General features: G+C 42.1%; 1 protein-coding gene across 2 annotated transcripts; it reads right to left on the bottom strand.

Annotated features, from left to right (window-relative positions):
• Window positions 1-97: 97 nt before the first annotated feature.
• On the bottom strand, window positions 98-7905 carry LOC118938151 (guanine nucleotide-binding protein G(I)/G(S)/G(O) subunit gamma-5). Of its 2 annotated transcripts, none has more exons than XM_036939904.2 (3): window positions 7684-7905; window positions 4481-4607; window positions 98-3218 (listed from the first exon to the last, which is right to left on the bottom strand). In XM_036939904.2, the coding sequence occupies exons 1-2, from the start codon at window positions 7771-7773 to the stop codon at window positions 4482-4484; spliced, it is 216 nt and encodes a 71-aa protein (XP_036795799.1). In that variant the 5' UTR covers window positions 7774-7905; the 3' UTR covers window positions 98-3218; window position 4481. The 2 variants fall into 2 exon arrangements, with proteins under 2 accessions (XP_036795799.1, XP_036795801.1); XM_036939906.2 differs by having other exon boundaries at window positions 98-3215; window positions 7684-7900.
• Between the last annotated feature and the right edge of the window lie 2713 nt (window positions 7906-10618).

Raw genomic sequence — 10618 nt, 5'->3', positions numbered from 1 at the left:
CTCTGTTGGCACATTGGAAGTATGCCTTTCAAAAATGTTTAGGCATCAACAATCTATCCAAAGAACCACCCACATACATAAAGTAGTCACACACACATAGTGGTAAATGTGATTTACTAGGTTGGAAACACAGTTACAAAGTTCAGGCACAGAGGATGGACAGTATAACACAGTTACAAAGTTCAGGCACAGAGGATGGACAGTATAACACAGTTACAAAGTTCAGAAACAGAGGATAGACAGTATAACACAGTTACAAAGTTCAGGCACAGAGGATGGACAGTATAACACAGTTACAAAGTTCAGGCACAGAGGATGGACAGTATAACACAGTTACAAAGTTCAGGCACAGAGGATGGACAGTATAACACAGTTACAAAGTTAAGGCACAGAGGATCGACAGTATGACACAGTTACAAAGTTCAGGCACAGAGGATGGACAGTATAACACAGTTACAAAGTTAAGGCACAGAGGATAGACAGTATGACACAGTTACAAAGTTCAGGCACAGAGGATGGACAGTATAACACAGTTACAAAGTTCAGGCACAGAGGATGGACAGTATAACACAGTTACAAAGTTCAGGCACAGAGGATGGACAGTATAACACAGTTACAAAGTTCAGGCACAGAGGATGGACAGTATATCAGGTATCAAATTAAAACTCCTCATTCAAGGCCGGTAGCGAGGCTAGACAGTTCCACGCTCACAGTTCAACGATAAAAACAAACTGCGATGTAGGCTGATGGAATCATAAAAATGGTAGTCATGGTGATGTGGCTAATCAGTAACCTGAAACAAGCCGAAGCACCAGCTGTGGCATATGGAAATGAGTGTTTGTCTTAGTTAAATACGTTCCCATTTGCTATTGTGTTATCTGTGACAATGTAGGCTAGTGTAAAAAGATGCTATAGTGTTATCTGTGACTGAATGTAGGCTAGTGGAAAACCATGCTATAGTGTTATCTGTGACTGAATGTAGGCTAGTGGAATACCATGCTATAGTGTTATCTGTGACTGAATGTAGGCTAGTGGAATACCATGCTATAGTGTTATCTGTGACTGAATGTAGGCTAGTGGAAAACCATGCTATAGTGTTATCTGTGACTGAATGTAGGCTAGTGGAAAACCATGCTATAGTGTTATCTGTGACTGAATGTAGGCTAGTGGAATACCATGCTATAGTGTTATCTGTGACTGAATGTAGGCTAGTGGAAAACCATGCTATAGTGTTATCTGTGACTGAATGTAGGCTAGTGTAAAACCATGCTATAGTGTTATCTGTGACTGAATGTAGGCTAGTGTAAAACCATGCTATAGTGTTATCTGTGACTGAATGTAGGCTAGTGGAATACCATGCTATAGTGTTATCTGTGACTGAATGTAGGCTAGTGTAAAACCATGCTATAGTGTTATCTGTGACTGAATGTAGGCTAGTGGAATACCATGCTATAGTGTTATCTGTGACTGAATGTAGGCTAGTGTAAAACCATGCTATAGTGTTATCTGTGACTGAATGTAGGCTGGTGGAAAACCATGCTATAGTGTTATCTGTGACTGAATGTAGGCTAGTGGAAAACCATGCTATAGTGTTATCTGTGACTGAATGTAGGCTAGTGGAAAACCATGCTATAGTGTTATCTGTGACTGAATGTCGGCTAGTGGAAAACCATGCTATAGTGTTATCTGTGACTGAATGTAGGCTAGTGGAAAACCATGCTATAGTGTTATCTGTGACTGAATGTAGGCTAGTGGAAAACCATGCTATAGTGTTATCTGTGACTGAATGTAGGCTAATGGAAAACCATGCTATAGTGTTATCTGTGACTGAATGTAGGCTAGTGTAAAACCATGCTATAGTGTTATCTGTGACTGAATGTAGGCTAGTGGAAAACCATGCTATAGTGTTATCTGTGACTGAATGTAGGCTAGTGTTAAACCATGCTATAGTGTTATCTGTGACTGAATGTAGGCTAGTGTTAAACCATGCTATAGTGTTATCTGTGACTGAATGTAGGCTAGTGTAAAACCATGCTATAGTGTTATCTGTGACTGAATGTAGGCTAGTGGAAAAAACGTGAGAAGGACATGAGTATTTCCAGGGAAAAAGGCCAAGGACAGGAGTGTCTTCCTAAAAAAAAGGTACAGGAGGGCACAACAATGTAACATTTAAGATCACATCAGTATCATCACAACCGAATGAACGAACCCTTCGATAAAAAGGCAGATTATTTCATAAAATCTTAAATAAAATAGGTTGACCAAAGTTTAAAATAAACATGTAACTGCCAGTCTCTTGTATAGAGTACAACTGGGGAGATGTGGTTAGTGTTCCGCATTAATTCTAGATTCTAATTCTATGGTTCTGGATCCCTGGGTTGAGAATGTCAACCTGTACCATGTGGTAGTTTGTACCAGGAAGTATACTGCACGTGGAACACAAGCAATAGAAGGTGACAGGACAGCATGTAGGCCAATAGGCTAGAACTGTAGGCTAAATGTCAATACGTACCCTGGTTAAAACATTCAACGGTTGGTCACTTCCTTATTGTGCGGAACATGTCGTCGGACACATAAGTTGCATCCCAAATAACACTCTATTCTCTATATACTGCACTATAGGGCTCTGGTCTAAAGTAGTGCACTATATAGGGAATAGGGTGCTATTTGGGAGACAACCTCAAAGGCACATTCACTGGCTGCCTGCCTGTCAGAGGCTGATATCATACTGGTGGAAAGTACAGTGCATAGATACAATGTAGGGTTGGAGAACTACAGTAACTTTCCAAAACTTGACAGATTTTTCCAGAAATTCCAGTAGAAGATTCCTGGGTTTTCTGCTTATTCCCTCCCGATTCCAGGAATCTTACAACAGGAATTTCTGGAAAACTGGGGAATTTTCAGGAAGTTACAACCCTAATACAATGTCATCATCATGATCATCATAACAAATAGGATATCACATCAACATCCTGAACATACATGTATAATGGCACTACTAGGCTTTATCTTAATACACAGACTGTCTAGCCTGGTCCCAGATCTGTTTGTGCGGTCTTGCCAACATCTTTGGTCATTGTCGTGCCTTGGCATGCCAGATCTGGGATCAGGCTAGAGGGATAGCTGCAACACACAAATGGACCAGCAGTAGAGAGAGAAGAGGAAGGGTCCCTCATAGGACATACAGCAACAACTCCTCCTCCATACACTGCCTGCTGCTGCAGAGAGAGACAGACAGAGGGGGTGGGGGGAGAGAGACAGAGAGAGGGGGTGGGGAGAGAGACACAGAGAGAGGGGGTGGGGAGAGAGAGAGAAACAGACAGAGAGAGAGAGAGAGAGAGAGAGTATGAGAGAGAGAGAGAGAGAGAGAGAATGAGAGAGAGAGAGAGAGAGAAAGAGAGTATGAGAGAGAGAGAGAGAGAAAGAGAGAGACACAGAGAGAGAGAGAGAGAGAGAGAGAGAGTATGAGAGAGAGAGAGAGAAAGAGAGAGAGAGAGAGACAAAGAGAGAGAGAGTGAGTATGAGAGAGAGAGAGAAAGAGAGAGAGAGAGAGACAAAGAGAGAGAGAGAGAGACAAAGAGAGAGAGAGAGAGAGAGATGGTAAATACACACATAATTATTATAATTAGGAGCATCTGACATATTGCCAATTCACCAGCATCTATCTCATCCAAAACCCAGACAGGAGACTGCAACAGGTGAGCGACTGGAGAAGAGAGGAGGATGAGGAGACTGGAACAGGTGAGAGAGTGGAGAAGAGAGAGGGAGGGATAAGAGGAGACAAAGGTGTACATCCTTAGAACAGGCTGCAGGACTCTGGAGAGAGAAGGAGAAGAGGAGGAGAGTGGATGAAGGTGTCCTAGACTACCTCAGAACAGGCTGCAGGACTTAGTGGGGTGAGAAAGGAAGAGGATAGGATACTGTGTACTAGGTTACCTCAGACCAGACTGCAGGACTTGGCAGAGAGAAGGAGAAGAAGAGGATAGGAGACTGTGTACTAGGTTACCTCAGACCAGACTGCAGGACTTGACAGAGAGAAGGAGAAGAGGATAGGAGACTGTGTACTAGGTTACCTCAGACCAGGCTGCAGGACTTGGCAGAGAGAAGGAGAAGAAGAGGATAGGAGACTGTGTACTAGGTTACCTCAGACCAGGCTGTAGGACTTGGCAGAAAGAGGTAATAATATATTTTTTGGGGGGGTTAATATTTGTCCTGTTACACACGTGTGTGATGTAAATGTGTTTCTTGCATATCCCAACTCCCCCTGTGGGGTCACAACCAGGGTCACCATTGTACAGCACCCCTGGAGTAATTCGGGTTAAGTGCCTTGCTCAAGGGTACAGCGGCAGATTTGTCACCTTGTCGGCTCCGGTGTCCGAACCAGTGACCTTTTGGTTACTGGTCCAATGCTCTAACCTCGAGGCGACCTGCAGAGAAGAAGAGGAAGAAGAGGAGAGAGGACAAAGGTGTTCTAGGCTACCTCAGAACAGGCTGCAGGACTTGGGGGGTCTGAAGGGGTTGTCACTGGAGGGGACCCCCATCAGGAGAGGGTCCTGGTGAGCGTTCTGCAGACAGTAGTTCTTCAGGTCCACTGCAGCCTGAGACACCTGGGGGTTCATTATAATAATTATTAATTACAGAATACAAAAAGATATATGACTGGGACTGATGCATTATGGGGCGGCTTCCCAGACACAGATTAAACCTAGTCCTGAACTAGACAGTGATCTCAATGGAGAATGTCTATTAAAAGCTGTTATTAGTCGAGGACCAGGCTGAATCTGTGTCCGGGAAACGGCCCCTAGATACTATATACAGTGCCTTGCGAAAGTATTCGGCCCCCTTGAACTTTGCGACCTTTTGCCACATTTCAGGCTTCAAACATAAAGATATAAAACTGTATTTTTTTGTGAAGAATCAACAACAAGTGGGACACAATCATGAAGTGGAACGACATTTATTGGATATTTCAAACTTTTTTAACAAATCAAAAACTGAAAAATTGGGCGTGCAAAATTATTCAGCCCCCTTAAGTTAATACTTTGTAGCGCCACCTTTTGCTGCGATTACAGCTGTAAGTCGCTTGGGGTATGTCTCTATCAGTTTTGCACATCGAGAGACTGACATTTTTTCCCATTCCTCCTTGCAAAACAGCTCGAGCTCAGTGAGGTTGGATGGAGAGCATTTGTGAACAGCAGTTTTCAGTTCTTTCCACAGATTCTCAATTGGATTCAGGTCTGGACTTTGACTTGGCCAGCCAAACACCTGGATATGTTTATTTTTGAACCATTCCATTGTAGATTTTGCTTTATGTTTTGGATCATTGTCTTGTTGGAAGACAAATCTCCGTCCCAGTCTCAGGTCTTTTGCAGACTCCATCAGGTTTTCTTCCAGAATGCTCCTGTATTTGGCTCCATCCATCTTCCTATCAATTTTAACCATCTTCCCTGTCCCTGCTGAAGAAAAGCTGGCCCAAACCATGATGCATGACAGTGGGGATGGTGTGTTCAGCTGTGTTGCTTTTACGCCAAACATAACGTTTTGCATTGTTGCCAAAAAGTTCAATTTTGGTTTCATCTGACCAGAGCACCTTCTTCCACAAAAATAATTTTGCACGCCCAATTTTTCAGTTTTTGATTTGTTAAAAAAGTATGAAATATCCAATAAATGTTGTTCCACTTGTTGTTGATTCTTCACAAAAAAATACAGTTTTATATCTTTATGTTTGAAGCCTGAAATGTGGCAGAAGGTCGCAAAGTTCAAGGGGGCCGAATACTTTCGCAAGGCACTGTATCTACCTGCATCACTCCAGTATCCCTGCACATGTAAATATGTTATTGGAACTGACTTATTATATTTCCTGTATATAGAATGCTGACCTACATACTGTACTTTATCCTGTACTTCATATTTCTTATTTCACATGTTTTTTTTCTAGTAATACATTGTTATTGATTATTGCATTGTCGGGTTTTGAGTTTACAAAAAAGGCATTTCACTGTTCTTTGTGCTTGTGACATTAAAACCTGTACTGCACTGGTGTTACTACACAGCCTCATTTCCATAGTAACAGATGTCAACACAGAAGTTTTGAATACATTTTCTAGTGACTAAACGACCGTTAGGCTACAGCTGGATTTCCAATGCAAAGAAGAGAGTACTTCATGCCCTGTACAGGAAGTAGCCTGCCCCATTCATAGATGCTAACTACTTTAGTGCTTATTGACAATAAGTGTCTTCTGACCAGGGGATCTTTGTTCGGAGCCCTGATGCTATTAACACGAAAACACATCGCTTGTGGTACCGTTCTGGAAACATAAGGAACGCATCAAGAGGCGTCACTACAGTCCCTGGTTCGATTCCAGGCTGTATCACATTTGGCCGTCATTGGGTGTCCCATAGTGCGGCGTACAATTTGCCCAGCATCGTGTGGGTTTGGCCGGGGTAGGCTGGCATTGTAAATAAGAATTTGTTCTTAAACTGACTCGCCTGGTTAAATAAAGGTTAAATAAAAACATCTAATTTCAGCGAGAAATAAATGTCCAAAACAACATGCAAATGATTAGACACCATAATAGAGTTACGGTTAGTGTTCCTACATGGCCATATGTCCATGTTACAGCTTTGTTTGAGGAAGACATAGCTAATTAGCTAACAGGTGGCGGCCTATCTAGCTGCTCCAAACAACTGTGCGTTACGCCCCATCAAATTAGTGCACTAGGCCTTTTAGGCTACTCGTGTATGGGCTGAGGAAATACTGGTCAGCAGAGCGGGGAGAAATGCCGCCCCCTATGGCTACAATAAGATACACACGTCAATCATCGATTTCCTGAAACGGCTTTCGCAACCTATGCTGATATGCCCCTAGTCTTTAATGTCAGATAGAAATAATCTTTCAAATAAAAAAATATACACCTACTGTAGACATAGCCCCTCCCCACCCACTGTCTATGGCTACAGTAACTGTATATGCTATTATTTAAAATATTTTGAGAAAAGACATTGGGCATATTAGCATAGATGCGATGATGATTGACGTTAAAACACAGCTTCAGAATTGTAGTTTACATACACAGAGCCAAATGTGGGCGAATGTAATGGCTGAAAACCCTACATGCGGAAAAGGGTTTTCGGGAGCTAGAAGTAGCCTAGCTACAGTAGAGAGAGGCAGTTATATGGCAAGTTTACTTAGAGAAAGAAAAAATGGCTTCGGAATATTACTAACCCGTGGGAATGTCAGTGAACTGACTCATCCAAGATAGGCCAACACTCAGACCCGACTTTCAATCTATTTCACTAGGCCACCGATGCAGGACCATGGTCCTAGGACTGTCTCGATAGCAGGCAAAAGTTGATTGAATTATGAATTACTTTCCTATTTGATCGACGTTATTATTTTGGCTGTCAACAATTACTAGCCTACGGACAGTAGGCGACGATGTAGACTAGCCTACTGTTCAATAGACATTTGTAACATGACAACATTGATACAAGGTAGCAACATGTACAACTGTATTATACCTAACATGACAACTTCATAAAGCCACATTTGCATCATTGTAACTTTGTGTTTGCTACTTTGTTTCACGTCACTAGCCTACTCCAAGCGGCTACGCTGTCCCAGCGACAGGAGTGTCGTTAACAGCTCTTCCGTGTTAGTGTTGCTGCTACGATCCCGTTTACCTTGATCCTACGGACACTGGCCTCCAGCCGCAGCTGTTTCACTACTCTCTGAGCGACGACCAAGTTGCTGCTGGCGTTGTTGTTTGACATGTCGAGGGTCAGAAGAGTGAAAGTAGGTTAATCCTTACTAGGGCGACTGTGAGAGAAAGTGTCAAGAGTTTGTGAAAGCAGTCCGTCTGTCGTTCTCTCCCCGCCCACTCGACACAATGTTTCCTCAACCACATTCTAATTGGTTGTCGGTCAATCGATCACCTACCACGTTTACATTCACACTAACTATTTGATATTAAAACTGATTATGGGTGAAGGCCGAGTATGGCAATAGTCATGTAAACACCTTGCTCTTCTTATCGTAAATCGGCGTAAGGTCATGATCGAAGTAAGCATAAGTTGATTAAAACACCTGGGTTTCGGAGCAATTGAAAAAAATATATTAGGACACGTAAACAGCATAATCGCCGTAGCACCCGGTAGCGCAAGCTTCGCTCTAGACGCGAATGAGATGAGTTCGGAAAAACTGAAAGTATTCATTTTAGAAGTAATTTTCACATACAAACTTTGTCATTATATGTCCTAACTCAGAATCAAATAGTCTTCGCAAAGATAATATGGTCACTGTGGTAGAACGTTTATTTTGATTGGCGATTTTCTGCATTTATCAAAAGGCCCATCAGTAGCCTGATGTGGCCATATAAACTGGCTTATTAGGGAAATCGTTATTAATCGCTATTTTATTAATCTGACTATCCATAATATTATTGTGTGCATGTAACCACTTTGTAGTCTACGCAGTCTCTGATATGGTGTAATTGCAGAACGCAATTCGGGTTGTTTCTTCATGTGATCGTTTCTTGACATCAGGAAACGCCCATTGGTGCTTGTCTTTGGTCAGTTCCGATGATAATGAGACTGGCCGTTTCTCGACACAAATAATTTGTTTATATATATAGGTTAGGATAACTAACGTGGCAGGTTAGGCTTCACAACAGTGAGTAGGTTCGATTAATCTGGCCCGTTTTACACCAGCTGAGAGTTGATCGCATTCGATTTGGAACCTGGCTGCCTCCCTGGCCAATGGCGAAGTCGGGTGAAAACAGATGACTTAATTAAGCCCGTGGATTGATGAGTACTATTGTGTGTTCCAATGCAAAAGTGATTGCTTTAAAAAAAAGTGATTAACTTAAACAGAACAGGGGGTAACGTTAGTCTCCTTTAGTCCATTATTGGGCTAGGAGCGAGGACTTGTTGGAAGAAGCCATTCTTCTACCTCGTTTTACACTTCAAGTCATTTACTTCTTGTTAGAGATGTATTTAAACTTAAATGGCCCTAAATGCCAATCGGTGCAGCGGTCTAAGGCACTGCATCTCAGTGCTAGAGGCATCCCTACAAGACCCTGGTTTGATTCCAGGCTGTATCACAACCGGCCGTGGTTGGGAGTCTCATAGGGCGGTGCACAATTGTCCCTGGTCGTCCGGGTTTGGCCGGAGTAGGCTGTCATTGTCAATAGGAATTTGTCCTTAACTGACTTGCCTAGTTAAATAGAAAAATAAATACAACGTGTGTGTGTATGAACATGTATGAATTGAAAGAATAAAAATGTATGTGAATTTTTTTAAAATAAGAAATTGTTGTAGCAACTGCAGATGGCCCCTTCATAGCCGACATGAATAAATACCTGAATAAATAGGCTACTGTTTGAAGTCAAATGTGTTTGTTTATTGAAGTGACGGGAAACTCGCATGGTGTCCATTTGACACGGCTGGTCTGTCTATTAGCCTACATTAACCCCTGCTGGCGTAAACTGTGTACTGCAGCGCAAATAGACAATCGTTAGACAATGACCATCCTCATACAGAGTTATTTATTGACATCATCAAATCCCAGCATACACACACATCAACTCAGGTTTCGTTGGAACTTCGGTCTTCTCATGAAACGTCTGTAGCGTCCAAACCGTTTGGCCGACCACTCTATTGAAAGGGGAGACTCTCGCGACACGATGGTGGGCTCCATTTTGCTCTATGACCCCCACAGGTGTCATGGGTCTCGTCTGAAGGCCACCGATAATGGTAAAAATAATGAATGGAGGTAGTTCTGTACCTATCCAAAATAATGAATGGAGGTAGTTCTGTACCTATCCAAAATAATGAATGGAAGTATGGAGGTAGTTCTGTACCTATCCAACATAATGAATGGAGGTAGTTCTGTACCTATCCAAAATAATGAATGGAGGTAGTTCTGTACCTGTCCAACATAATGAATGGAAGTATGGAGGTAGTTCTGTACCTATCCAACATAATGAATGGAGGTAGTTCTGTACCTATCCAAAATAATGAATGGAGGTAGTTCTGTACCTATCCAAAATAATGAATGGAAGTATGGAGGTAGTTTTGTACCTATCCAAAAAAATGTTAAACACATATTTGCTGAGCATTCTTATTTCTACTAGATAAAGGACAGACAATTCAAAATTGTTTTCATTATGATTTTTTTTATACTGTCTTTTTTTTGCTATTTATTAATGTGTTATTCAATGCGTTTCTATGGTAGTAAAGGCCAAATTAAATATTTTATTAAATATTTGTTATTCTTTTTTCGGGATATCTAAAGGGGTCCTAAAATTACAAATCAAAGAGCTAAATGATCTATGGTATGAACATGTTAAAACCGTTCCATATGTCAGCTCAGAACCCCCCAACGGCTTAGACTCTTAGGAATGAACCTGTCTCCTCCCCTTCACCTTTAACCTGTCTCCTCCCCTTCACCTTTAACCTGTCTCCTCCCCTTCACCTTTAACCTGTCTCCTCCCCTTCACCTTTAACCTGTCTCCTCCCCTTCACCTTTAACCTGTCTCCTCCCCTTCACCTTTAACCTGTCTCCTCCCCTTCACCTTTAACCTGTCTCCTCCCCTTCACCTTTAACCTGTCTCCTCCC

This window comes from Oncorhynchus mykiss, chromosome 13 (assembly GCF_057628025.1).
Source record: "Oncorhynchus mykiss isolate SJ-2025 chromosome 13, ASM5762802v1, whole genome shotgun sequence".
NCBI lineage: Eukaryota > Metazoa > Chordata > Actinopteri > Salmoniformes > Salmonidae > Oncorhynchus > Oncorhynchus mykiss.
Note: the sequence above shows the minus strand (reverse complement) of the source record. Positions and strands in the feature narration are given on the sequence as shown.